Raw genomic sequence first — 27860 nt, forward strand, 5'->3', positions numbered from 1 at the left:
ACTGCAACCCACACAAGCTTTTCCAGCTTCTCCCTATCTCAGCAGCTGCAGATGGAAGTTGCATCTCACGGAAAATTTCTGACGAGGAATATAGGGCTACGAGGGAGGAGGACATGAAATCAGGTCCCCAGGTCTCTGTTGAGCCTTTTTCTCAGTTTTATCAAGCAGGATGTTTTCAGCAGCATTTAGACCTCAAGCTAGTTAGATGTCCTCTTTAGTTACAGGTACCACTGCAAACAGAGTAGATGGTAAGGAATTGATGGAACAGGCAATTGTCTTGGCCAAGCCTAATAAACAACCACAAAGACATAAGGATTTTCTAACCAAATAAAGGCATGAAAATCATGTGTAGTAAAATCACCAGCTTTAGGGAAGCAGAGATCAGAATGTCGTAACCTGAAAAGAACCAAATTCAGACTCATACCAAGAACATTGTCAGCATTAGAGCAAGATTAATAACAAGTATTGAAAGCATTTCTATATGCACATACTCTTTTAAGCATTGTTCTTGGGCAGAACCAACTACCAGTTGCTCTAAGGTAAGAACAGATGTAGGAGCAAACAATCACAATGAAAGTGAAGACCTCAAAACAAAAGGAAGAAGATAATATCAGAGCTCTATGGGCTGCATACACAAATCTCCTGGTTTTAATGTTAAATTACATAGTGACCTACAAACAGCAACAGAGGTGGAGCTGCCTTTCAGCCACATATAAGCCTGCAAGAAACATTTCCCCCTGATCCTTTGCTGTTGATCATTGTCATCAGAGTGTAAGAAAAATTAAGAGCTGCCGAAGACAGAAAAAGGCACATAAAGAAAGCGTTTCAGTGGAGAACAGGTGCTTCTCCTAGACAGGTCTAGTGCTCAATTACTTAATAATATAGATTAGCTATAATTAATATTACTTTCAATTACCAGTAACACATCTCATTACAGCTAAGAAGTCATAATTTCATAGTCTTTGGATTTGATGATCCTGGAGGTCTTTTCCAACCTAATGATTCTGTGATTCAGAGATTTTCTACTTTGATAAGTTCCTTTCTTTCTCTCTAGGCATATAATTGCTTTCCAGTTTCTGAGGTAGCTTACAGGGAAATGCAGGTGCATGTGAGCCTAATCTTCAGCTTCAATTGAATGCAATTAATCAATTTAACCAAACAGTTAAATTGCTACATGGGAAAAAAGACTCAGCCTGGGACATAGAGTGGGATGGGCAAACAAGGTGCCTGCAACTCTTGGAAAGTACTTGTTTCAGGTTTATATACCTAAACTCTCTATCTGTTAAGTGGGATACAATAGTATCAAATAGAATGGAATAGTTCACTTGGTGGGGATGTGTGGTGTTGATGTAAAGATTTAGGGTGTTTTTATGAATCTCAATTTAAGGCGCAGTGGAGTCCCACAGAAAAGCTGGTAAGAAGGTGAATAGCAAGAATCTTGGTGGTTCAGCTCCTTCAGGGTGCTCTCTCTGACTGTCTTGTGTGTAACGTGCCTCTTAGAATTTACTGTTCAGAAAGAAGGGCAAGGAGGAAGAGAGGAAATAATAGGTGTTCAGGAATAAAAATTAAAAAGGAAACATTTTTTTTAAGTTAAGTTAATAAATAGTTGCGGGACAAATTCTACTGAGCAGGAAACGTGAAGCAATAGAAGTAACTCTTAAACTTTCATCTCCTTACCTCCCTTAGGACAGTTCTCTGCCCGCACCTCTGACAATCGTCACTGAGATGCTTTTTTTCTGAAAAAGAGGAAGGAAAAACTATCAGGCACTGCCCTGGGTTCTTGATGACAAAGTGTGCAAATAAAGATAGATGTTCCTGATTTCTCCCCAGACTTGGAGAGTGCAGGTCTGCTCTGCTCAGGGGAGAAACTGCAGCCGTGGGAAGGATGGCAATGCTGGTGAGAGCAGCCGTGCTTATGAGTCCTATTGTCCTCTGCCACGGTGAGTACAGCTCAGTTCTCTTGCGTGGGGCAGCACCTTCCCTGGCACCGGTGCCTCTGTGCGTGCTCGGACAAGGGTGGTTCTGTTCTGGGAACAGCAACACGGCAAAGAGGCTCGCGGCTTTGCATGCTGCTGGCTTGGTGTGTGGCTGTTGCAAATCCAGTGGCCGCAGGGCACAACGATGCGTGAAGGCTAGGGAAGTGCTGCCCGCACATGTAGAGGACAAAGATCCTGTGAACACGGTGATGGCTTTTCACAGAGAGCAGCTCAGCACAAATTGTCTGGGTAGTTCTTGTGTTCCCAGGAAAGGGGGGTTTGGAAACCAGGAGAAAATGGTAAGGAAACATCTGTGGAAGTATAGGTTCAGCCCCAAGAGTAACAGAAGAGTGCTGGGAAAAAGGCAACAGACCTCGCTTTTATAGGAAAACTTGAAGAGTTTTAGACTTCTTGGATCTGTTATTGAATTTGTTTAAATTCAGGTTAGTCTCAAAAAGCAGTACCTTTCAGAAGCACAAACGGGGAGCAGAGTACAAGAACTGTGGTTTGCTGCTAACTCACAGGGCTTTCCAGGAAAGCGACAGGAGCGATGTCGGGTGGCAGGGGCAGTTGCCAGCTGTGACTGGGGAGCTGTGCATCCTGGGCTTGGACAAAATCCTTCCCTTGGGTACAACATGGGCTAATTCGGACCCCCTGCTTATCCTGGCGTTCGCTTGCTTGCAGCCCGAGAGCCCAGACGCTTGCATGGCACAGGCGTCTGCCCCAGCAATCTGCTGATTTCTGCCTGTCTTCCTCATGCCGCGCTGGTTTTTGTTAGCCCATCCCCGAACAGACCATTCCTCATCATCTACACCACCTGCCCATGCTTTTGGTTTGGAGGGTTACACTTGCTGATGCTCCCAGGCATCATCACCCAGGTGCTGCCCTCACCGAGATTACATGGGTTTTTTACCAGATTTTCTTCTCTGTTCCTCCCGCAGCTTTTCTGGACCTGAGTGGCCTCACTGAGATCGAAGGTGTGTGGAAGGGATCTACCACTGTGCCATGTGCCTATGTGCCTGCGCAGGACTTCGAGCAGCAAACGGTCACGTGGGCGGTGGAACATGACAAGAGCTCTGCCACCGTCTTTCGGAGGGACGACTCTGGAGACCATATTCTCCTGTCCAAGTACAGGGACAGGGTCAGCGTCCTGAAGGACACCCCAGGGAATGTGTCTCTCCAGATCCTGAACCTGGAGATGTCTGACAGGGGAACCTACACTTGCCAGGTCAATTGGAGAATGAGCAACAACAGCCTGGTAACAAGAGAGATCAGCACTAAGCTGGAGGTTGTTAAAGGTAAAGCCAAGAGGGAAGCTCTGCGGGAGTGGAGGGATGGGCTAGGGAAGGCTTTTAGGAATTGAATGCACCAGGCAAGCAGTGACCACCAATGCAGGAGTGTTTTGCTGAGCAGAGCCAGGCTCTGTCAAGAAGCAGCAAATAGGTCAGGGAGAGGAATTCTGCCTGTAACACTGCACCCGGTGGTTCAGGGGCCGGGAAGGGCATGTGGCCTCTCGCTTGTCCCCAGCTACACCTGTGTCCGAGAGCCCAGTGTTCCCAAGAGACATCAGAGGGGGGATGTCCCTGGGACGTTGCGTTGCTTTGCTTGGACCAAACTTAGTTGACATCGGCCCAATCTCTCTTTGCTGGGCAGTGATTTATACAGGAACGGAGATGGCAGCAACCTAGCCGAGCTGGCCTTTGTGCAGTCAGTGGCACAGCAGGTACAGACAAGCCTGACCAGCGTGGGGAGGCGGGCGATGAGCAGCAGGAGAGGGGCCCCTGCGCTGACCCGTCCGTCCGCTTTGCCTTCCAGTGCCGGCCTCGAAGCCCACGGTGCGGGCGGGCGAGCGGGGGCTGGCGGTGCCGGCGGGATCCAGCGCCAGCCTCACCTGCGAGGCCAGCGGGTCGCCCCCGCTCCGCTACCGCTGGTTCCGCGGCGGCCCGGGCGAGGTGCCCCGGCTCCTGCGCAGCCAGCCCGAGCTGGCCTGGGGCAGCCTGCGGCCCTCCGACGCCGGCACCTACTTCTGCGAGGCCGAGGGCAGGGTCGGGGCCGCGCAGCGCAGCGACGCCGTCGAGCTGGTGGTGACGGGTGAGTCCTTGAGCCACAGACGGATGGAAACATCTGGAGTCCTTCCACTTCCCTAACCTGAAAGAACAAAACACAAGAAGCGCTCTGAAGCACTTCTCGCTGGCCCTGGCTTCCCATCCTCTTCTGTTTCCTGCATTCAGTTCCCCTCCTCTGCCTCAGAGGAACTGCTTTTCTCTGATGCAAACAGGTTTGGTGTTTAATACACGCACTTACAATCATAGGATCACTAGGTTGGAAAGGACCCACTGGATCATGTAGTCCAACCATTCCCATCAATCACTAAACTATACCCCTCAGCAAATCATCCACCTGTCCCTTAAATCCCTCCAGGGAAGGTGACTCAACCCCCTCCCTGGGCAGCCTATTTCAGTCCCCAATGACCCTTTCCATGAAAAACTTTTTCCTGATGTCAAGTCTGAACCTCCCCTGGTGGAGCTTGAGGCCATTCCCTCTCGTCCTGTCCCCTGTCACTTGGGAGAAGAGCCCAGCTCCCTCCTCTCCACAACCTCCTTTCAGGTAGTTGTAGATTCTTTTTCAGCTTTTTTGAACTCCTTGCTGGCTGCATAATGCTGCCCATTCCCTTCAGCAAGTTCACTTGAGGAATCGGGACCTCCTTTGGAGTATGAGGAGCACAAGCGGCACTTCAGTAGGACTGGCCTTTGTTCCTTGTGATTCCATGTTCCTGGAATCGCTGTGCTTCACACGTGCTGTGCTCCCATGTACCTGGGCTCCACAGGGCAGCGCGTGACATATGCCCTGGAGAAGACTTGCTGCTTTCCTTGGTCGGTAACTTGGTCTGTAGAGCCAGGAGTGCTGTGATTGTGGAGCCAAGCACAGATAGCACATAGTGGCCTTTGAAAGCCTGCTGAGGTCCTGGTGGAGCAAAGGTTAGGGCTGAAATGGCATGGGTGTTTTTTACAGCAGTTGTGCTAAAAGCATGCAGCAAAGGAAGAAGAATTACTGATGCCCATGGCTTGGGGATGTGGTTTAGTAGGCATGTTGGTTTTGTATTGATGGTTGGACTTGATGATATTGGAGGTCTTTTCTAACCTTAATGATTCTAGGATTCTATTTTATGTCTGCTAATGCTGCTAGCATGCTGACACACACCCCCTCCCCCCATGGGCTCCCGGGATGGTGACTGATTCCCCATGGTCTCACTCCACCAGTGGAGCAGTTCTGTACTGCAGCAGCACCACAAACGTGGTCAAGGTCCCACGTGATCCTCTCTTGTTCACCTTGCAGATCCACTCATGACAACAGCAGCCTTGCCAAGGGACGTGGGAATCACGAGGAGAGAGCATCCAACCACAGGTGAGGGGTACAAGCAGCTAGAGCCAACAGAGAGGACGAGAGGGGGGATGCTTTGACACCAGCACTGGATTTTGTGGCTGGGTAGCACAGTCTTGATGGTGGCATATTTTAGTCCCTGTGCTTAAGATCTTACTCCAGGAGGTGAAAAGCCCTCCTTCCCTCAATCCTCAGCCTGCAGAGAGCTTTTTAGCTTGCTCTTGGGGGTGCTGTGTCTCTCTGTAAGAGATTCTGTGTGTCTTGGGACTGCTAGAAATACCATTTCCTAACCTGCAGACCACGTAGGATGTTCTGGGTTCTGTCCTATTTAAAGCACTGTTTTGCTTGTCTTCTGATCTTGAATGGAAGCAGCTGCCATGGGAGGCAGAGCTGCTACATCTGGTGACGGGTACAAGTGAAGCAAAAGCTGCTTCAGTCCTGGCTGGAAACAGCTGACCTTACCTAGGACGATTGTTCTGAGGGAGGGCTTGTGATTTCCTGTTTGGTTTGTGGGATGTGGGAATTCAGCCCTGGACAAGAATAGGCCTGCTTGTGGAAACTTGGAATTTTGGGTTATGTTCCTTTTGAGTTTTTATAGTGCCGCGTCAGTCACACAGCAGGTGGTGGTTGTTGGCGTTGGTGATGGGAAAATGTGGACAATTATTGACTGATTTTTTTTTTTTTTTCTGTAAGAATAGCTGGAGCTGGTGTTTGGAGGTACCTCAGTGATCTCCAGGGCTCGGGGGGACTCTGCCAGTTATACGGAGTGGTGGGTGTATAGACAAACATAGGTATCTAGTGTATAGATACACCTCGGGTGTATGTATATATAGTACAGTGTACATATACTGTACCTAGATACTATTGTGTGTGTTTATATATTCTCTATTGCATGTGTGTGTGCGTATGTGTATATATATATAGCACTCATTTCTAGAGTTTGCCTATTTTCAGTGATGGAGATGCCCTGTTTGAATCCTACAGCCATAATCCTGGACCTTCTGGTGTTACAATGAGGATTGGAAACACACTATGAGTCTTTCAGTCCTGTTTGTTTTGCAGATCTGCCCACAACAGCAGTGACTTTGGAGAATGGTGTGGGATATCCAGAAAAGAATTATACAACCCATGGTAAGCGGAGAGCGAAACTGAGCCAAGAACGAGATTAGGGACCTAAACTGGCTGCTCAGTAGTCAGTGGCTTCAGCCTCAAAATTAGTGTGCTCCCGTTGGGCTGCAAGTTATATTCATGGCTGTTTCCAAGGGACCTGCATGACTTATGGTGACTCTTTTTAAAGAGTGTGGCTGAACCTTTCTGTGATTCTGTGACCCAGGAGGGCTCCTCTGTCTGAAAGACTTCTGCTGTCTTGCTCTAGATTTCCAGAGGACCCACCTGCCCCTGTACCTGGTCATTGTGATAGCTGTAGCATGCGGTGCTGTGGTTTTCCTTGTCATCTTTCTCATCATTTGCATTAGAAAGCCCAAAGAAGGTGAGTAGAATGTCCCGGGAGACTTGAATGTATTGTGTCTGCCCAGCTTGGTTTTACCTTTGAGGGCTTTTCAGCTGGGGCTGGCACGGTGCTCGCAGCTACGAGCAGCAGCTCAGGTGCCTGCATTGTACTGGCAGTCGATTGAAACATTCATGGGCCAGAACAGGTGGAAGACAGCAGGAGGCTGAGAAGCAGCCACAGCAGTTGGGGAGGGCTGCCAGGCACCGGCCAGAGAGGAGGCCAGTGTGCAGCCATCTCTCCGCTGCTCCCGTGCTGCTCACCCAGCACAGCCCTGCTCCTCCACCACGGGAAGGACCGGCACACAGGGGAACAGCCCATGCTGGTCCCAGGGGTCTCTGGCCACCCTGTGGTGCTCTGCTTCTCCACCACGCTTACTTGGGGATGGTTGTTTCCCTCTGCTGCTCTTGGACATCCTGTGGCTTTCAAGATTGCCTGCTCAACCAAGTATGTTGATCAGAGCTTTTAAGGCATCTGGTAGCAAGTTAGTTTTGTCTTCAGAGGTTGTTTTCACATATCAAGAAGAGACATAGTAGAATTTTTTTTTTTTGAGAATATAACTGCTAACTTTTGACACACGTTTCTGATTATTCTTTTTCAGCTCAAGTCTATGAAGTAAAATTGTGAGTACACTCTTTTATAGAACTTACCAATGAGTCTTTGGGGACTGTACCAGGGCAGAGAAAATGATGCTGCTTAGCTTCAGCAGTGTGGATGAGAGGAAGCTCAGTGTCAGCTTGGTGGTACATTGTATTGATGGTCTATGGGCTTTCCACAGCAGCATGTAATGGAGGAAGAAAGATCTTTTCTTTTGCAATATGACAATTATAAAAATGAGCAAGAGCTGTTCATTAACTCCTCAGCCCTGTGAGGCCTGTTGAAGATCATTGCCAAGGATAAATTACCAGTGTTCTTTCAAATGCAAAGAACAAGAACTCCCCTTCTGGAGATCTGAGGCTCCTGATGCACAGAATACACTCTGATCTATCCTTGACAAATCCTTGCCTGAACTTGACCCTTTGTCATAGCTGTGGCAGGAGGTTTTAAGTATTTCTAAATTTGGGTTTCAGCATCCTGATCTACTGGTTAAATAAGCAAGGCATGCTTAAAATCTTATTAATCCAGTCAAAACATCCAAGGGGAACTACTTCTCTAGATATAAAAAGTGCATGGCTGAGTGCCATGGTAGAACGTGCCAGTGGCATTTACTCAGCTTTGATTTATAAAACCACATGTTCGACACAGCTGAACCCTGAGAAACTCAAGAGTGTAGTGGCATTTCTCCTCCAAGGGTTTACCTTCATCTTAAAGATACTGGGTATCACAGGCCACATGGTAGATGTGGGCTGCATTCAATTCACCATTTACCATTCTTCCACCAGGTTATTTTAATGCGTGTGTGTGTATGTTAATATTTAGCTTGCCAAAAGCTGTTGTCTGGTTGTGCTGTTCCAGGAAATGGTAGTAATCCTTGTGTTGTTTGCCTGCCTTTTGCTACCACTAAAACTCTCCTGGACCGGAGGCAGTGCTGCTATAATGTCCAAGGTTCTCCTGCCACTTGGAAGCAAAGGATAAGATTCTCTCCTTCAGAGAACTGTCTTGTGGGCCAGCTTTACATGGGTTTGAATCAGACCACAACCTTGCTTAAAATCATGGTGATGGGAAAATGCTCTGCCTACTCTGATTGTAACTCCTCTTTTGTATCCTATTTTAATTTTAGCCATAACTCGAGATCAGCAGCAGCAAGATGTGAAAGTACAGGTCATTATGAGGAACCCATCTCCTTCACTGAAAACAACTATGTGACAGAGCCCATGAAAAACAAAAGTTCTGATGAAACAAATATGAGAAAGAATGAGTATGACTGTGTTGGAAACACCCAGGAATCTGAATATGAAGTAGGAAACACTGTATGAGAATCAGTGGTGCTCTACAGCCCTGAAGAGTACCTTCATCCAGGCAACATTTATCTTCTATTCACCTTTGCCTCTGAAAAATAGGTTGGACAAGCAGGTCTTGCTCCTCCATGATTTGTGGAGCCTTAATCTCTGCAGTAAAAATGCAAACGTCTGTAGGAACCTCAGTTACAGACTCTGTATAGATCTTATTTCACCCTGCTTGGTTCCTTTTCACCACCTCTGGTGACAAAAGACCAGGGTCTGTGGATCCCAGGGTCTGTGGATCCCAGGGTCTGTGGATCCCAGGCCAAGAGCACTGAACTAAACTTACTGCTTTACATGAGCAAAAGGATCTGTGTTCTTTCTTAACCAGTCTTTGTGTAGTGGAGTAGAACCAGCACCAAGGGCTGCTCAACATCCCCATCACCCTCTGTTAGGAGGAGTGGAAGGAGCCTGCCCTGGGAATTGGCATTTCTCCTCCCATGCACCTGAAAAGCTGCAGAGGTGGTAGAATGACCTTTGAACGCAAGACAGCCCTTCAAGAAATGCTGAAAGACAAATTGACGCCAGGATAAACCCCAGAACCTCATCCCACTAGAAGCAGCAGTATGAGAGGAAGATTGTCGCGTGTGCCCATTGTGCTGTACTCAGTGTGCCTTCCTGCAGCTCTCCAAACAAAAGGCAGGTAGACGTTCTGCAGGTCTGGAGCTGGACAGCTCAGGCAACTCTGCTGCCACATGGCACATTCTTTGAGAGTTCACCTTCTCTAATCTCTCTTGATGCATGTTTAGTATTTAAAAGAAATTACGTAAGTTCCTATGTTTGTGGAGAGGATTTCTTCCACGTTCCTATGGTTTGATATGAATTGTTTTTGCATGACAGACTCCTCTTTTAAAATGCCAGTTGAGCACTTACAATGACAGCTTCTCAGCAGGTTTTCATTAAGTGCTTTCCTCCCACCTTAGAAGGTCTGAGAGGGGGCAAGCAGAGAGCTGAAAGGTCTTATTCCTAATTTCCACTATCCTGAGCAAACTTACAACATGGATAACACAGAGTTACAGGAGAACCTTTCCGTAATGAATGGTGGGGCAGGATCATGTCTGATTAAAGACAATGTGAACAGAACAAAAGAAGTGATCTGAGAGGGAAGGGGGTATCCATGGCACAGATGCAGGGTTTGCTGTTTCCACTTAGGAATCTGCATCTGCAGTTCTGGGCAAACATCAATTCAAAATTCACCAGCACTCAAAAAGAGTGTTGGGGGCTGTTAGGAAAGGCATTACAATGGAACAGGAAACATGATTGTGACACTGTTAAAACCCACGGAATGCTTCCACCTTACGTAAGTGTGCAAGTATCTCATCTTGAAAGAGTTCAACAGCTAGAAAAGTTATGAGAGCAATAATAGAGGATGATCAGTGGCATGAGACTACTTCTGTGAAAATGCACTATATATTCTAAGCTTGGGAAAAAAAGAGGAGGAGGCAAAATGAGCAAAGTGTACTCATCAGGACTGGTGCGGAGAAGGCTAACAGAGTATGTTTGTTTACAGTTTCTCCAAAGAGAAAAGGAAGCAGACATTAGCTAAAATTATCTGGTAGCACTTTTAAAGGGAGAGGGAAAGTATTTCTATGCAATACAGAAATGAGGCTGGAATACCATGCTGCTCATCCAGTGTGATGAACACCTGAAGAGGTCTAATGAGAAATTGGAGGGATGAGTGATATCAAAGTTCATCAAAACTCACAACCTGCCAGGCAGACTTGACAGGTTCCTATCAGTTTCAATTAGACCTTATGCTTTCTCCTTGGGTTTTCTGTACCATAAGCTTATTTTTCTTTGTTAAGAATGCTCTTAAAAATCAAGGGCTGGGAAACTTTGATTTCAAAATGGAAAGGGAACAGAAAGCACCTTTTGTTCGTGATGGTGCCTTGGGAAAAAATGTCAATGTGTACACACAGCTTATTGCAAATGTGGGGCAGCAAATGGAAATCATTAAACTTCTGCACTGTAATGTTGGCAGGTTTTGTTACGCTTCTTTTTGCTTTGCCTATAAAGGGGGGGTGTGCTTGAGGGTCTATGTGTGGCATGAGTTACATTCCTAGCAGCATATTGGGTGTATCTACTGGAAAGCAAAGGTGTTATGAATCTGTGGGAGTTTGGGATGCTGTGTCGGGGGATGTGTAGGCTGTAGTCAGCCCCAGCTAAGGGAATAGAAGATGCAAGGGTTGTCGCTGGCCCACTTTGAGATCCAGACCCAATGAAATGAGAGATCTAGAATGTGAAAGAATATGAGCTCTACTATGAAGAGTGTAAAAAGCCAGTGCAGTCTGATAACCTTTCTTCCTAAGCGGATGGTGAGTAGAGGACGGGAACTGTCGCAATGCTAGGGCAAGGCACCCAGTTGTCTCTGAAAGGATTTTCCAGAGAACAACAGAAATTTCATGACTGGGCAGCACTTTGCTGCAATGACAAATCGATGGTGTTGAAATTTTCTGGGAAACTGTTGTGTTTTCTTAATTTCTCAAGCCTAGATGAGATTGCAGACTCTGGAGCCTTGCACTAATGTTCTCATTATTGAAAAAGGGTTAAAAAAAAAAGTTGGTGTGTGCACATGTATGTGTTTTGGAGGGAGGGGGAAGGGAACGTCACCGTTACTGGAAAGCAGCCCATCCATGCGAGCTCCATCCCAGAAACAAAGTTATTGCAGTGGGAACATGAGGCTTCAGTGCCACATGGAGCGACTGGAAAGCCAAGGTACTCTGAAGTCAAGAGACTGAGCTGATATCTGAGCAAAGAGAGGGATGTGACATGTGCTGCTCAGAGAATGAGAAGAAAGGCGCTTGTCCTTTCCATAAGTGGGTGATGGGTATGGATGTCTATGGAGGTAGCTTGCTCTCCCATCTCCTTTTGCCCTTGTTCCCAAAGAAAAGCTGTGGATTGTGCACTCGATGTTGAAAGGTCCCTAATGGCTTTGGAGAAGTCGAGGTGCCGCCAGGCGGACAGAGACAGCCCTGTGTCGGGGAGCGTGCTGGGCTGGCAAGGTGCGGTTCCTCAGGCAGGGGTGTAGTAACACTCCAAACGGTCAGAGCACCTCAATGTGACTCTACAGCCACTCTGACAGGGACTTGGCTCTGGTTCTACCCAAAGACTTGCACTGCTGTTCATCTGAGGCAGCGGACTGTGGTGGGACCTGTGAGCAGCCCAAGAAGAGAGCACGAAGGTAAGATAGAGACATGGAAACAAAGGGCTATCCAAGGAAGGCCAGGCAGGTCACAATGCAGCCTGAGCACATCAGGCACTCTCACTGTCTAGGCTCAATGGATTACAGCCATCAGGTATCTCGCACTTGTGCCACAAAATCAGAAAGCAATTCAATTCTGGTTGCACTGCAAAGCCACAGGCAAGGTAGCCATACAAAGATGGCTTAATAGCAGTTCTATATGGGCTAGACAACCATGACCAGGAGCTGGTGATGCGAAATAAAAGCTTTTAAGGCAAGCAGTAAAAGGCAAGTTCATGAAACTGAAAAGAAATCCATGAACTAAGACCTCCATGTGTTTTGTGACTGCACATGCTGTTAGGCAGCTGGAAAACGCAAGATGGGGATTGGACCCTCATTCAGTGAGGGACATCTCTAGGAAAGAGAGAAGCTCCTGAACATCCTATGCAGCAGACTGGGAAGGCAAGCTGAGGCTAAGGCAGGTCTTCCTAGACCAGCACTAGTGTTCTCCAAAACCAGAGCGTAACCAGCCTTCATGGAGCCACTGAGAGAGGAACTGGGAAGCCTGCAAAGAGCAAGCATTGTGGGAGCAGCGAGCCTACCCGACGCAGCAATAGCTAGTGGGTGTGATAATTGCAGGTAAAGGGAAAGCTGTGTTGCTCTGATAGCTGGACTTGTGAAGCCCACCTGTGGCACCACATAGGAAATGAACACTCAGATGGCATCACAGATATTGGCCCTTTTCTTAGTGCTAGGAAGGATTTACAAGGATTTGGCCAAGATAATCTGTAACCCAGGACTAATGTTACTGACCTGAGAAGGGAAGTTCATTTTCGGAAAGATCATTTGTGCATCACCTTTCTGTTACACAGGCCTTGAAGGACAATGCTTGTTTACATTAAGTCTCTGTTTCTTTAGGTGGAATAAAGAGTATGTGTTCATACCTGCCTGTACAATTGTCTAGTACGTACAGGAGAATTGTGGTGCACGTGATCATAGAGGATCACTGAATTAGCTTGTCTAGGGGACCTAAAAAGTGCTTAGCCAGATCTGTGAGCTGGCTATGGCTGGACTAAATAACAATGTCTCAAGTCTTGCAGTAAAAATTGCCTTTTCCTGAATGCAGATAAAAAAGAGCACAGCACAAAATAACTTTCTTCTTTTACCTACTTTTTAGTGGTTCGTTCAGAGCTTGGTACTGAATTTCACCACTTGCTGGCTAAAAATCATCATCATCAGGAAAACTAGCAAACTTCTGTAGCCTCTGGCAGACTATGTCAAAGCATGAGGGTAAGGTCCAGGCTCTGCAGAGTAGGATCTGAGAGCCCATCTGCAATCACTTTCAGAGAAATGAGGACTTTACTGTGCTACCTCTAATTAGCCAGAGATGTAGTAGCAGAAATCACAGAACATAGAGTCATACTGGTCATTTTACCTGAGCTGTAACACTTGAAGAAGTGACACTTGAAAGCATGTCATGTTCAGTGTGCAGAAGGAAGGTGGGTGCCTGCAGGGAATGGGCACAGGATACCTAACCCCCAGCACTGCAAGAGAGAAAGCAACAGATTCAATCCAAAGTAGAGACACTGAAATAAATGCAATTCTTTATAGTAAACCAGCTAACTAGCAAAAGCATCTCAGACATTAAAGTCTTTTTCTTCATGTTTTCAGAGGCAAAATCATGAGGAGTCTCGCTGGTAAGAAAGAAATGGGCTGGCTGTGTGCTCAGGGAGGAGAAACACAGCAGCTATATCTCTGTCTCAGGGAGAAAAAGATGTCATTTACATCACATTTGAGGAACTACAGTTATTCATGTCTGTTTTAGCTAAATAGTCATTTTTTTATCCTGTACAATTACAGCTTCAGGAAGTCTTGCATGTCTGGTTCAGAAACTGATTACATCAGCAGTTTTAGCTTGGGTTTTCAGCTTGCCCCAGGGCATGTTCCCTAAAACCTAGTCTCTTTTAATAAGTCTTTTACGTAGGTGATAGTTTGCTGGGACAAGCTTCTAGTCATGGGTCAGGAACTGCGAAAGGTTGGGTTTAAATTACATCTCTGAAAATGGACTCACATTCACTCTCTTAGTGACATTGCTTGAATTTTAACAAGTGCTTGTGTGGTTTTTTGCTTGCTTTTAGGCAGCACTAAACGTAGCTAACGGCTTCTTGGTGCCTGCATGGGTGAGTGGGATACAGGTACCCCATGACCCAGTACCACACCAGTAGCTTCAGCAACGAAGTCAAGAAGGTAAGGCAGCAAAAATCAAGTTTCCACCACACAAGCAAGGATGTGCTCTGCAATGGATGGTGCTGCTGCTGCCTCCATTGGCTTCCTTGGCAGGACAACAGCTGGTAGCCTTTAGCCTGGAACCTCATATGAATGTGTTGCACCAATGTCAAAAGTTGCTTTAGTGAACAAATCAAAGCTTCTAACAAAATTTCTTAGGTCAGTAGATTTGCTTTTATATGTGTTTCCTTTCTTCTGTTATTTTTTCTGCTTTTGGTAATAATTAGTAGATGCACATTAATTCTGTGTATAACACCTATAGATAATCTTGGATGCCCTCTTAAGGATACCCCTACAAAGCAAACCCAGAATGTCTCCTGGGTTCAAATCCCTCTGCTTCAGTCCCAAGTCACCTCCTTAGAAAGGACCACGTGTGTTTGCAGAGCACGAAACACGATGACTTTTGCCCATTGCAGCAGCAATGTGTACTTAGGTTGTCTGTGAAAACGAGAGCACCAGGCAGGGACTACCTAATCAACAATAGATGGTAAAAGCTGCTGTAATTTCAAATGTGGCTGACTGCAGCTTGCTAACCTCTCCTTTCCCCACAGCTCTTCTCCACAGCCCTGGGAGGTGTCACTGCAGCTGCACCTCACGCCAAAGAGGAGAGGGAGGGCATCTCCGCCCCAAAGCAGTTCTGGTCCAGGACTAGGAGGGCATCCCCGCCCTATATTGCTTCTGGTCCACTGCAACAGGGCAGAGGGTAGAGACTGGAGCTTTTGCAGGGAAATTCCTATCAGCAGAATGTTGGTTTTTCAATACCTCTTCTCTGTGCATTTTCTGCTAAAACAGAAAAAAAGCAGTAAAAGTGGCACCCTAGGTTTTCTGGTGTGAAAGGCAATGCCTTCACACACGAGTCAGAGGGAACAGAATGTATGCTTCACAAGTTTGCTTTCCCTTGCTATCAAGTGCTTGACTGTGCAGTCATCATAAAGCTCTTCTACAGTGAAGTGAACACAAACGTGGAAGAAAAGAAAGGGAAGATGAAAGCAAAAAGAAGTACATAAATATGAAAAACAATAAAGAAGAGCACTAGTCTGAAAAGTCAAGAGAATGGCCAGAGAATTGGGTGGGGACAGGGAAATATGAAATGGAACCGGAAAGATCCTTCTAGTCTTTGTCCATCCTTTACCCTTCACCTATGTCAGCAGTGAAATGGACTCGTGATATTTCAGAAAGAGGATCCTAGATGATAAAGGACAGAAGAAAGGGAAGTGTTCTTCATTTGCACTCTGGTCCCAGGAGCGTGGGGGTCTCTCACAAAGTGCAGGAAAAGGAGGACAGACCCACAGTTCTTGAGGAATGGGAGAAATTTTGTGGATCATGCTGTTTGTGATGGCTTTCATCAGCTGCAATGGTGAGTAAATGCTTCCATGTATGAAAGCAAGAATCATAGTACTAAGAGGGGAGGGAAAATATTTTGAATTACAGTATCTTAATTTTTTTAAATTGTCAGATGTAGAAAGTTTTTAGTTACTTGCACAACAAATAGAGCCTGAGCATTCCCAGGAGTCTCTTTTGGTATCGGATACCACAAAGTGCCTTTAAGGGTGAGCGGTACTGGGCAAAAGTCCAGCTTCCATGGCCCAAAGCAAGAATAAAACAGGATTGTTCAGGACCCTTGGAGAGGGCCTGCTCTGGTGTTAGCTTCCAAAACAGTCTCTGCGAAGCTGGACTGTGCATTCTTCTAGGATGGAAGAGAGCAGAATCATTGTTCTGCCAGCACAGTCATGGGCAGAAGAGGAGCTGTAATTGTGAGACCAGGAGCTGGAACACACATGCTTCCCCTTGGTCTCTCTTGTCTGTAGACTCTCTACATGTAGAAGGGGAGGTGAGACTGGAATCTTTGCTTTGACTCCTGTGTCCATGAAGAATACGTACCACTCCCGGGGCACATGGACACTGACACCAGCAGAGGAAAGGTTTGGGAAACAGGAGAAAGGTGCTTTAACAAGTTGTGTACAGAGCATGGAATTGCTCCTGACAGTTAGGAAAATAGGTTGAGTTATGTTCCCTGTTGCATCACTAGAAAAGCAGCTTTGCAGATTTCTGGGATCTGCCTCTTGAGCAACATAATGTAAGTTAATGCAGCTGAACATCACCAGTGCCTTTTTGGGAAGGAAAGAGGAGTGGGATAAGGGGGCATGGGCAGAGGTGAGACAAGTCCAGCTAAATTCAGGTCATTTGCCACGTACAAGTGGCATTCCCAGAGGAGCTGTGCTCTCAGCGGGCAGGCAGCTGGAGAGGTTGAGAGAATGAGATGGGTACTACAAAATCCACCCTCTCTTCTCCCACGTCCACCTGAGCGCTTGGCAGGGTGCTTATCTGATTGAAGCAGGTATGATCCAAGAAAGCTGAGTTGGATCTGAAGTTCCCTAAGTCTAAAAAGGTTGGGTTTGGTTCCTGGTTCAGTACTTCACAGCAGATCCCCAAAGGCTCCTGCCTGCACGGCACTTCCATGCCACCAGGATGGCTGGTGCTGTCAGGATAGCAAGAAAGACGCTCATTACAAAATGGGCCAGAATAGAAGAGTTTAATTTTTTTTTCAGCCATTATCATAGAATCATATAATGGTTTGGGTTGGAAGAGACTCTAAAGATCATGGATTGTAGAAAATACAAATCCTTCTGATCAGTCTTCTAATCTCTAACATAGCCCTTCAGGTTTTTGGGCTGGTCCAGCTCTATTTCCCTCGAGTGGGAGAATTCATGATGTTTGTCTGAAAGACTTCATCCCAGTTTCAGTGCCACTGAGAGGAAATCCTTCTTTTAAAATGCTCTCTGAGGGATTTCTGTTTTGCTGAATTTCTGCCACTCCTTCCAGCTCTCCCCTGGAGTCATCCCTGCTCCTGCTGAAACTGGTCGTATACAGAGTGCTGCTGCTCCACATGGAACTGGGGGATGCTGGCAGCTATTTCATGGCACACAGCAATGCAAAACAACGAGGTAGAGATGCTTAAACAAAATCATGCTCAGATACGCACTGGATAGCAAACTAACTTGAGGGTACCAAATGCTTTGAGGGTATTTCTGAGCAGTTTTATAAATAGCTTCCACTCTTAGTTTTTCTCAGTGAAAAGGGGAAGAAAAGAAAACCTTTAAAAACTGATACATCAAGGAGTTGGATTTGACCAGGATGTGGGATTCGAAGAATGGAGCTGTGCCTGTCCTCTCGGTCACCTGGTAAAGGAAAACCAAAGCTCCATGTCAGAAACCAGCTTTGGCTCTGCTCAGCCCCAGCTGTCCCCGTGGAGACAGATCCGTGCCTCTCCCCGCATGGCACCTCCTGTCAGCTCTGGGACGTGCTGCCACACAGAGCGGTGCCTCTCTCGGCGCAGCCGTACTGCAGGGTCCTGGGAGCACCAGGGAAGGTGCATAAAAAATAGTGACAGGAATGCATGCAAACAAGCATCTTTAATCACAGTGAAGCGGTAAACTTGCCTTCCTCCTATGCAGAAGGTAGAAGTCAGCTCTTCAAGCGGTGTTGTCCAAGTGCCCTGTGTCAGCAGGGGGAAGTCGTTGCTACCTGATTTATGATGTGCAAGTGGAAGCAGAAAGCCAAGCAGCAGAACCAGGGTGTAAAGTCTGGGGCTAGCGGGCAGAATAAGAGATGCTCCTGAAGGTCTGTATCTGTGATGCTGCCAGCAGGAGTAGGATTTGTGCCTCTCTGTGCTGAGAAGGAATTGAGAACTGGCAAGTGTCCAGAGAGAAACAATAAAAATAGCCATGAGGTAACAGCAACTTCCCTGTGCTCAGAGAGCTAGGGACAGACTCTGGTTTGGCTGGCTTGGGGTCTAAAGCAAGCCTAAGATGTGGCCACATGCTGGCTTCCTCCGCTTGGTGATTCCCATCTGTCCTAAAGACATTCTACTCTTTCGTACATTCTTATTTCTTCCCTTTAACTGCTGTTCCCTGCAGCCTTCCCGGACCTGTCTGGTGTCCACTGGGTCAACGGCACATGGATGGGATCCACCACTTTACCGTGTACCTACACGCTCTCAGAAGGTTTCACGCTGCAAACTCTCAGCTGGAGCATGGAGCGAGACTCCAGTACCTCTACCGTATTTCGGAGGGATGATTCCGGTGACCACATCTTTTTGTCTCGGTTCCGAGGCCGGGTCAGCGTCCCGAAGCACAGCCCAGGGGATGCCTCGCTCCTCATCGAGAACCTCGAGATCCCCGACAGCGGACGCTACACCTGCCAGGTCATCTGGAGGTCTGGAAACAACAGCTCGATGACAAAGGAGACGACCACTACGGTTAAAGTCCTCAAAGGTGTATCCAGCAGTAAACCCAGCTCTGTCCGAGCCGGTGTACCCCGCGGGGCTCGCAGGAGAGGCGGCAGCGCCCGCCGGCAGCCCAGCCTGGGGCGCCTGGACGGGAGGAGTCTCTCCTCCGGCCGGGCCCGGCCGGAGGAGAGACTCCTCCCGTCCAGGCGCCCCGGGCCGGGCCGGGCCCCGAGCCTGGAGCAGCCGCGGGGCCTGCGGGGCCTGCCCTCTCCCCATCCCGAGCCGCCGAGGCCAAGCGGGGGGGGGGGGGCCGCGCTGACCCGTCCGTCCGCTTTGCCTTCCAGTGCCGGCCTCGAAGCCCACGGTGCGGGCGGGCGAGCGGGGGCTGGCGGTGCCGGCGGGATCCAGCGCCAGCCTCACCTGCGAGGCCAGCGGGTCGCCCCCGCTCCGCTACCGCTGGTTCCGCGGCGGCCCGGGCGAGGCGCCCCGGCTCCTGCGCAGCCAGCCCGAGCTGGCCTGGGGCAGCCTGCGGCCCTCCGACGCCGGCACCTACTTCTGCGAGGCCGAGGGCAGGGTCGGGGCCGCGCAGCGCAGCGACGCCGTCGAGCTGGTGGTGACGGGTGAGGCCCGGGCCGGGGCGGGCTCCGGGAAGGGCTTCCCCGAGGGGGGCTCCGGCCGGCGCTGCTCGCTGGGGGGGGGGGGCGCTGCCCGGCGGCCCCCGGCCGCTCCTCCTCACCTCTCGCCCCGCAGGTGCCGCCCCCGCCGCGCCGCGCGCGCTGCCCTACGCGCTACCCGCCGCCCTGGCCGCCGCGCTGGCCGCCGCCGCCGCCCTCGGAGCGCTCCTGGCAGCGCGGCTGCGGCGGCGCCGCGACGGTGAGCGGCTCGCACCGGCCCCGCCGGCCCCGTCATCCCCGTCACCCCTACCATCCTCACCATCCCTACCACCCTCACCATCCCCATCATCCTCACCATCCCCATCACCCCTACCACCCTCACCATCCCCGTCACTCCCATCATCGTCACCATCCCCACCATCCTTCATCCCCTGCCCCAAGCCCAGCCCCAGCTGGTCCCCTCTAAGCTGAGGCAGGGTGGGGCAATTATTCCAGAGGGTGGGAAAGCCTGGAAGTGGCTGGGTTTTCTTTTTCTGAAGCACACAAACCATGCTGACACCCATCTTTGATTCCTCTTTTTCCACAGAGCCTCTCTACGAAGTCGCTTTGTGAGTACCACGGCCCAGCACACGGCCCAGGAGGCTGCGGGCATCACCCGTGTCTGTCCCCAGAACGCCCTCCTGCTCAGTGAAACCCACAGCTTGTTTGGCTGGCGGTGACCTGCCTCCTGGGCAGTGTCAGGACATCGAGCAGCCAGCCTGTTCTGTCGCATGGAGAGTGAGGGAAAGGCAGGCTGGGTCTTTCCCCCATTGCAGATGCCAGGGGGAAACTGCTCTCTGCATAAATACTCACCATCATTTCACAAAGCAAAAGATGGGAATCCTTAGCTTTTCCCTCAAGATCAGTTCCTTCTATACATGCCTTTCTCTCTAAGAAACATGTCCCAGTGCTTATCCCGGTACTCCTTTATGCATTTCCTATTTGCTTAAAATTATACAAACATACCTGCTGCCCTGTCCTTGTCCCAGCCTCTCTTCCCTTCCACTGCAGTCGTGTGCAGACTCACCTGCAGCCTCACACCCTGCCATTCTCCTCGTTACTGCTGGAACACACTTTCTAAGGGTGGGCGGTCAGCTGGTGCCTCTCCTGAGGGTAACAGGATAACGCCATGGCAGTTTATGGTACCAATGTGAACCGTGCTTTGCCTCTTTTTATGTGTGTAATTCTCCTAATGTGACTCTTTCATGCCCCTCAGACCCTGGCCCCCGGCCTGCGCAGGGTTAATATAAATTCTGCTGTTGCATAGATTACATGGTAGATCTTGTCTTCCACAAAGATGTAAATCTAAGGGCTTTTGATGCAGTCATGCTTCTCAGTGATGTCTCTGTCGTTTCAGCCACAGCAGCACCGATGTCACAGGACTGGGAACTGATGTGAAAGCCCCCGTGAAGGGCCTACGCAAGGAGACAAATGCGAAGTCTGAAACATCCAATGACACTTCCATCATGAAAGACAGCAGCCATGGCAGCATAAGTGTTGGGAAAAACCATGAGTATGAGAACCTGATGAGTGCAATGGAGTTGGAGTATGAAATGGAAAAGCCTGAGTAGCACACCAGCTTTTCCACATGAGTGGCCATGCAGGGCTGTGGATATGGAGCGGTGAACTTTACCAAAGGAAACTCTTCTTCCTGTCTGTCTTATGCTCTGATATATACACCGGTGTCGCTGCTTTCCTTAACCCAGGGGACTGCATGGCCTTTGTGGGCTTTGGCAATGAGGAACCCTCAGCCCAGCAGTCATCTGCGTACTTCTACAGAGCCAATAATTCCTGAGCAACCTGAAGGGCCCAGGTGAGGGGATCTGGAGGAGTGGCAACACAAATGATTTTCACCTGCAGCCCAGGGTGTAGCGGGGCACAATGCTGCTGGCCAACACCGGCAAGAGGCACTTCAGGTGCATGTTCCCCTGTTAGGACATCCCAGATGTCGAGGAGCCAGGGCTCATGCTGGAAATGGCTGATGCAGCTCAGCCAACACTGTCTGTACATCCTGCTTATCCTTGAGTCATTTTTGGTAAATGTTATAAAGGGGGCTGATGCCCCAGAAATCATTTTTGCTGTCAGACTGGAGCTCTGATAGAGGAAGAAGGAATGTGCCTGCAGGTGACAAGCATACTTACTGCCACCCGCTGGTTTTCTCCCAGAAATGCACAATAGGTGTTGGAAATGCTTGCTTTTCGCTTGTACAAGGGCTGGGGGGCAGAGGTGTAACGAAACAGAGAAATTTGTGGCATTTGGAATAATGATTAAGGGATTTCCCTGGGTGCCACAGACCAACACTGATTCTCTGTGTGGAACATGAGTCAATCCATCTGATTGCAACAGGGCTATTAATGCTGACCCACATTAGGGGGATGCTGTGAGTGCTCGTTTTGGTAAAATGCCTTGAGAAGTGCTTGATTAGCAAAACATATTTTCTTTCCCAGGGCAAATACAAAAGTCTCCAAAGGATTTTGTTGCATATCAATTCCAGCTTCCTTGGTAGTTCACCATCCAGTGCTGTAATTTTTCTGTTGCAGATTTATGCTTGACCTTAGTCTTCCGTCTTAACTCCACAGAACTGGTGGGGCCATGGTTTGTTTTGGCCATGGTTTGGCTTGGAAGCTTGACTTGAGTTTCCCTTTTAAAGAGGACAGGAGGAGGGCCATCAGGCCAGACCCCCACCAGACTCCTCACATAACTGCACCTCACCACAGCCCCCAAGGCTTGTTGTCAGCTGGGCTGTGTGCTTAGCACTTTCGACTGCACTGCATTTCCTGCACCTCACTCCATTACCCAACAGCCTGCTTGGCTTCCTCCTTGTTAATCTTTTCCATCTCACATGCTAGGGCGCTGGGTGCTCTGCCCTCCCTGTCTGTTGGAGATCTCCAGGCAGCATCACTCTGTCCTACTCACTTGGTAGGGAGGGGAGATGCTGCCTGGCTTTATCAAGGCAAGGGTGCAGGGAGAGTTATCAACTTTTATTAAATCAGTCAGCACAGCTGGGGGAGCACGGGGCCGCAAAACCCTCCCCAGCGGCACTGCCTTGGACCCCCACACTTTCATCTCTTGGCCATAGGGCTTCCCTTCCCAGGTCAGCAGCCAAATAGCAGGTTCATCCAACTTTCCATGGCCTGAGCACTGGGAAGAGCAGCCTCAGAGAGAAAAATCTCCTGCCTGGATGATGAAGGTTGAACACAGTGAACACACAGGGACAGCTGTGCTGCAGCTCTAGGCAGCCCTGCCCGCCCTTGTAGGGGCTACGGCAGTGCCAGGCAGAGCCCAGGCTGCCAGAGCTGGCCCAGACGGAGAGGAGGGGAGCTGTGCCTGACCAAGGGCAAGAGCACAAGGACTGTTAGAAATGTGTGTGAGGCCACCCCACACCGTCATGTGTCTGCTGTTGCTGGTGCACACACTCCTGTCTTGGGAACAACAGGCTGTACAGCAGCTGCTGCTGTCGGCAGGCTCGGGGTGCACCCAAAAGAAAATCAGGGAGCAGGGAGCTGCAGCTGTGCTCACAGTGCATAAGTAAGTGGGTGACATGGGGCCAATGCTACTTGGGAAGGGAAGTGAAAACGTTCTCAGCTTCCCTATCCTGAGAGTTGGGCTTGTTCAGCCTGGAGAAGGCTCCAGGTGGACCTTACAGCAGCCTTCCAGTACTGAAAGGGGCACTAGGAAAGCTAGGGAGGGGCTCCTGATCAGGAAGTGCAGGGATAGGACAAGGGGGAACATTTTTAAGCTGAAAGAGGTGAGATATTTAGATGAGAGCTTAGGGAGAAATGTTTTCTTGGGAGGGTGGGGAGGTATGAGTGAAGGTTGCCCAAAGCAGTGGTGGCTGCCCCCTCCCTGGAGGTGTTCAAGGCCAGGTTGGATGGGGCTTTGAGCAACCTGATCCTCTACAGGTGCTTGGAATTGGATGGCCTTTAAGGTCCCTTCCAAACCATTTTGTGATTCCATGATCCTCATCTCAGCAGATTCAGGCCCCAAACATAGGACAGTATGCACTCTTACCGCCCCCCACCCTGCCCCCCAGGTGCCATTCTCATTCATTTTCAAGTAGTCTCACGTTTTATGCAAGATTTCTTGCCGTTACAAGCTCCCAGTTCCAGGTTCCCTCACTGATTATGCAAAACCATGATTTCTCCAGCTTTTGATGCCTGCCAGCAGTGCTCTGCTGCAAGGAGGTCCAGGCAGCTTCCACAGAAGACCTGAAGCCAGGAAAAGCTAGCAGAGAAAGAAGGCACTGGGAGTTAAGTCGGCTGGAGCAGAGCTATGTACCTGATGCTGTCCCCACTTGGGTCATAAGCAGCAGAACAGTGCAAACACAAAACACCTCAGTGCCCTCGCAGCAAGTATGTGATTATTTTTTTATTTATATTTTTGGCATGCTTGGAAGTAAAACCTGTTGGAAACAGAACATTTTTTCTTCTAAAAGCCACAGAGGACTTTACTATATTCTATCACCATCGAACAAGAGAACTTCTCCTTTCTTGGTGCTGGTCACTCACCCGGGGACCTGACTCATCTGCTCAGCTTCCGCTCCAAAGCTCTCCATCTGCCTCCAAAACCTGCACTATTTCTAGTGGCCAGCACAATGTCATGAGACTTGTAGCTCCCCTCGCTTCAGAGCAACTGCACTTCACATACAACAGAGGGGGCCTGGTGCAGTTTACACTTGTCAGGTTCGCCCTCGCCTTCAGAACCCTCTGACCCTGCTGTTACCAACAGGGAGAAGGGAAAGACAGTCTCAGAAATTCATCCCGCCCTAATTTAGTATTTGTTCTTGTAAGGGAGGAAGGGGTTTACATTATCCCCCAGCCCTCTCTGAAGGAACTGGGGGCTGGGACAGGGGATGTTGTTTAAAAAGCTGAGGGGAGGGAAAGCTACTGTAAGTAAAAGAGCAATACATGAGAAACCACTGGTAAGGAATACAAAAGAACACTTGGGCAGCTGTGGTGTAGCAGAGTTTAGGTCTGTTGAAACCTGCCTCAAGGTCTGTGGTGGCAGAAAGGGTTGGGGTTGACACAGCTGCCTGCTACATTCAAGATGCACAGGGGACAAAACAACCCCTGCAATAAGACTTTGTTCTCTTTTGAAGCTGGCCTCAGGGATAAAGATCAGGGTGATGTCTGAGTCATGAGGAGGTGCCTGAGAGACCACAGGAGCCTGAGTCATAAGGAGCAGGAGCCAGTTTGTTCAGGAGTGCACAATGAGCCCTACTGGCAGGACCTATTCGAAAAGCAGAACAATTTTCTTGGGCAGTGACACGTTCATGGGTCCCAGCTTTGGGAAAACTCAGACTTCAAAAGATCTAGCAAGAAATAGTTACAATGAAAAACCCAAAAGCTTAGAATTAAAGTTGATCACTGCAAAACCTGCAGCTGGTGCTGTCCTGAAACAACTCAGTAGGTTCCTGGGATTTTTTTCTTGGTTTCCAAGTTTTCAGTGTTAAATGCTTTCAGAGTTCAGTTTGTCAAACTGGGCTGGGCGCTCCTCTCTGCAGCCCCCCACCCAGAGAGTGCTCAAACTGCAAACCTGTTACCCTACAAGTCCCTTATTGAAATGCTAACCAATCACTAGATGTTCGAGCAGGGCAACCTGGAATGAAGGAATTACTTTAACTACATAGCAGAGAGGCAATAGGCAACCTTGCTGCAAGTGCTAACTAGAAATAACCATCCAAAACCAATGAGCTTTATCGAAACAACAGGGCTTCAAGAAGTGATGGATTTCATGGCCTGGTTTAAAAACAGGTTGAGCAAACATGCATTTTCCACTGGATAATGGGACAGAAGGAAGTTAATCAGCAGCCTCATTATCTTATACTATAACTTCAAGTAAAAAAAAAAAAAAAGATTCCTGCATGTCCAAAGAAAAGATTATGGATAATGCTAACCTTACCCATGGTGTTTGGCTTATAGTCACCTGAATCCTAATTAATAAACATGCTTAGTTAATGAACAGCTTGCTAGTTAACGCTGTGGAAGAGAACAGTGTTGTCTTTGGCTACAAAGAATAAAGAGCCAGGGCCCAACTCTCTGCCTTCATGGTGCAGAGGCACTGCACCAGCATCACTTCCCTACAGCTTTTGCACACCAACAGGTGCTTCCAAAACTGGGTGGAAGGAAACCAAACAGCACAGGATCAGAGCTGAGCATTCAGTAATAATAGGATGGTGTGTCCAGTACTTGGCTGGGTGTCTGGAGATGAGCAGAACCCGGGTGGAAAGGCTACTACCTGAGTGGGAGGAAGGAGCCCGTGCCCTCGGAGCGCTGCCACGCTGCTCAGCAAGTGCCTCACTTGGGGTATTTGACAAACTGACACTCTGCACACTGAGTGTCGGACTCAGCTTGTCAAATACACGCAGCGCTGCACTGCAGCTCTCAGTGGCCATCACAGAGGTCATCGCTGGAGTCCCATCCTGGACAAATGAAGAAGGAAAGGAGGGCTGAAGTTGCTTTTCCCAATTAGCAAAACCCATCATTTTCCTCCCATATTTCCGCACCCCCGCCCCGTACTTCTATTTAGGTGAGAGAAACACGCAAGCAGACACTGCCTTCTGCTAAAGAAAATGTCCACTGTATTGATTAAAAGTGTGAACTCTGAGGAGCTGAAAATTATGCTGAGCTTTCCAGATTAACATTCTGCCTTAGCTGTATGGCTACACTGGTAGCTTGGTATTGACAGAATGTCCTTGCAAACACTCAGACATGCTGTTTGAGTACAGCATCATGAAGACCAATGTCTCTCTAGACACGCAAAGTCTAGACAGAGACCCAGAAAACACTGTGGGGGAGCAATTTTGCACAGGATGAAGATAAGAGCACAGTAATCTAACAATTTTCACTGCTTTCATTTCTAACCTCCTAAATTCTCACATTCAATTCCTTCTCTTTGGTAATTTTGCACTCAAGCGGTCACACACACCCGAGTCTCCTTGTATTGCAGGGTACTGCAGTGAAGTGCCCAGTCCTAGATGTGGCCATTTCAGTCATAACTAGTCTGAGGGCTCCCACAGAACATGGGATGAGGCCTCTGGATTTAACACAGACTGGTGGCTCCATGCATCCCAAAGACAAAATTTCTGTTGGCAGGAGTAGACTCCAGTTCCACATCTTGTCGTACCTATGACAGCTAAAAGTACTTTTTTACTATGACCCAAAAGCTGAAAAGGCACCTCCTCAAGCCTGCCTGAAACACAAGTACAACTCTGGGCATCCATGCCAGGCTTCATCGTTGACCCTGCTGGAGGCAAGTTCAGCCACCAGTGCTGGCGCTAAGTCTGTAGCCAACTGTGTTCATTTCTGCAACAAAAAGTAGCCCTGGCAGCTGCTTGTCCCCACAACCTCCAGCCCCGGGTCCCTGCCTGCCAGCAGTAAGCTGCACTGTCAGGCAGGATCACTATCAGATCTTGATGCTAAATGAAATCCAAACTGCCACACAGGGAAAGAAGGGACTTCTTCAACAATGAAGTGAAACTTTCTCTTCCATTGTCAAACCAATCCCCTTCTGCTTCATTTTCAGCATATAGAAAAAGCCTCTCTAGTAATAAATGGAGTTTTCCACCCCCATACACTGCTATAATCCAGCCTGTAAGGGTGAACGTAACACACAGACACACACACACACACTATTCCTTTGCACAAGGAATACGGAAACTGTTGGTTTCAACAGTGCATGTTAAATGCAGAAATGCACTTACAAGAAAATTAAACAACAAGGAATACACAAGAGAAGACATTGCCAAGTATTACTGTGCTCTGTGTCCTTCTTGGATGTTGACTGTTCAGAATTGGAGCCTAAAAACAGATTTGAAGTTCTGAAAGGGTGCAACAATCCTGGAAAATTCATCACAGCTCCTAACTGCACCATTCCGCATAATGCTATGGTAATGTCATTCATATTCTGCACAGGCCAGGCCCAGGCTCAGCCTCAGCCCAGGTTTAAGCACAGCGCTTTTAGCTTCCTTCCCATTCTCCTGATCGTTATTTCACATGACCAGCAGCATCAGATTCTGAGAAAGCAGCTGTGCTATTTTTAGTATCAAAACAAAAAACTAAAATGGATACTTTAATCATATTTTGGAAGGCAGACCAATTAAGGCAAATGTAGAATTCAGCTGAGGTGTATCAACAGCATCCTCCAGTGGGCAATTTATTAATCCTTCTCTAACTCTAACTTTTGGGACTTGTTTTGTACAGATGATTGTATAATCCTATCTATTATTACACACATAGAAATGTACCTGGAAAGGGCAAGGTTTATCCCTGTGAAAGCACAAAATATGAAATGGTCATGTCAAATATATAGTCTCTATATGTGCTCTGAAACCAGCAGGGAGTGAAAATAAGATTTAAACAGCAAGGGCACAGATAGAACTTTAAAGATAAAATCAGTTTCTAGAGGGGTTACTACAAAGGCTTTGCAATTCTTGCATTCTGCTTGCCCTTGGCCTTTGGCAAGGTGGAGATAGCGAACACTTCTTTGTTCTGGCTCCTAATTCAGAATGAATTCCAACCATGTAGATAAAAGCATTTTGTTGACACAGATAAAAGAAGCGTGTGTATTTCACAAGCACTAGAATAAAGTTAATAAACTGATCTAAGATAAGCCTAGCAAAAGTCATGCTGGTTTATGCACAATTAAAACTGATTTCTGTTACCTCCCTCAAGATCCTGCACCATCACAGTGATGCTCCCTGCAGCACG

At 48.4% G+C, this 27860-nt stretch overlaps 2 protein-coding genes across 9 annotated transcripts; both read left to right on the forward strand.

Moving 5' to 3' along the window:
* The first annotated feature begins 1702 nt into the window (after positions 1-1702).
* Positions 1703-10776, forward strand: VSIG4 (V-set and immunoglobulin domain containing 4). Of its 2 annotated transcripts, none has more exons than XM_069867699.1 (8): positions 1703-1940; positions 2918-3274; positions 3792-4067; positions 5313-5381; positions 6420-6488; positions 6733-6846; positions 7466-7487; positions 8585-10776. In XM_069867699.1, the coding sequence occupies exons 1-8, from the start codon at positions 1886-1888 to the stop codon at positions 8778-8780; spliced, it is 1158 nt and encodes a 385-aa protein (XP_069723800.1). In that variant the 5' UTR covers positions 1703-1885; the 3' UTR covers positions 8781-10776. The 2 variants fall into 2 exon arrangements, with proteins under 2 accessions (XP_069723800.1, XP_069723801.1); XM_069867700.1 differs by having other exon boundaries at positions 8110-8691.
* Positions 10777-14163: 3387 nt separating this feature from the next.
* On the forward strand, positions 14164-25715 carry LOC138726190 (V-set and immunoglobulin domain-containing protein 4-like). Of its 7 annotated transcripts, XR_011338383.1 has the most exons (9): positions 15030-15628; positions 17095-17216; positions 18189-18545; positions 18844-19119; positions 19250-19372; positions 19700-19721; positions 20510-20965; positions 23300-23504; positions 23588-25715. XR_011338383.1 is itself a non-coding variant. In XM_069867703.1 (8 exons), the coding sequence occupies exons 3-8, from the start codon at positions 17159-17161 to the stop codon at positions 20721-20723; spliced, it is 1050 nt and encodes a 349-aa protein (XP_069723804.1). In that variant the 5' UTR covers positions 14164-14232; positions 15447-15628; positions 17095-17158; the 3' UTR covers positions 20724-21622. The 7 variants fall into 7 exon arrangements, 5 of the variants coding, with proteins under 5 accessions (XP_069723804.1, XP_069723802.1, XP_069723807.1 ...); XM_069867703.1 differs by lacking the exons at positions 23300-23504; positions 23588-25715 and adding an exon at positions 14164-14232 and having other exon boundaries at positions 15447-15628; positions 20510-21622; XR_011338382.1 differs by having other exon boundaries at positions 23300-25715.
* The last annotated feature ends 2145 nt before the right edge of the window (positions 25716-27860 follow it).

The sequence above is a fragment of the Phaenicophaeus curvirostris genome, chromosome 13 (assembly GCF_032191515.1).
Source record: "Phaenicophaeus curvirostris isolate KB17595 chromosome 13, BPBGC_Pcur_1.0, whole genome shotgun sequence".
NCBI lineage: Eukaryota > Metazoa > Chordata > Aves > Cuculiformes > Cuculidae > Phaenicophaeus > Phaenicophaeus curvirostris.

Excerpts from the sequence above, each read along its gene's own strand:
- VSIG4 (XM_069867699.1), top strand. The coding sequence starts at position 1,886 with ATGGCAATGCTGGTGAGAGCAGCCGTGCTTATGAGTCCTATTGTCCTC. Across the intron at positions 4,068-5,312 it reads CGTCGAGCTGGTGGTGACGG|ATCCACTCATGACAACAGCA; the intron begins GTGAGTCCTTGA and ends TTCACCTTGCAG. Across the intron at positions 7,488-8,584 it reads CAAGTCTATGAAGTAAAATT|CCATAACTCGAGATCAGCAG; the intron begins GTGAGTACACTC and ends TTTTAATTTTAG.
- LOC138726190 (XM_069867703.1), top strand. The coding sequence starts at position 17,159 with ATGGAACTGGGGGATGCTGGCAGCTATTTCATGGCACACAGCAATGCA. Across the intron at positions 17,217-18,188 it reads CAGCAATGCAAAACAACGAG|CCTTCCCGGACCTGTCTGGT; the intron begins GTAGAGATGCTT and ends TGTTCCCTGCAG. Across the intron at positions 19,722-20,509 it reads CCTCTCTACGAAGTCGCTTT|CCACAGCAGCACCGATGTCA; the intron begins GTGAGTACCACG and ends CTGTCGTTTCAG.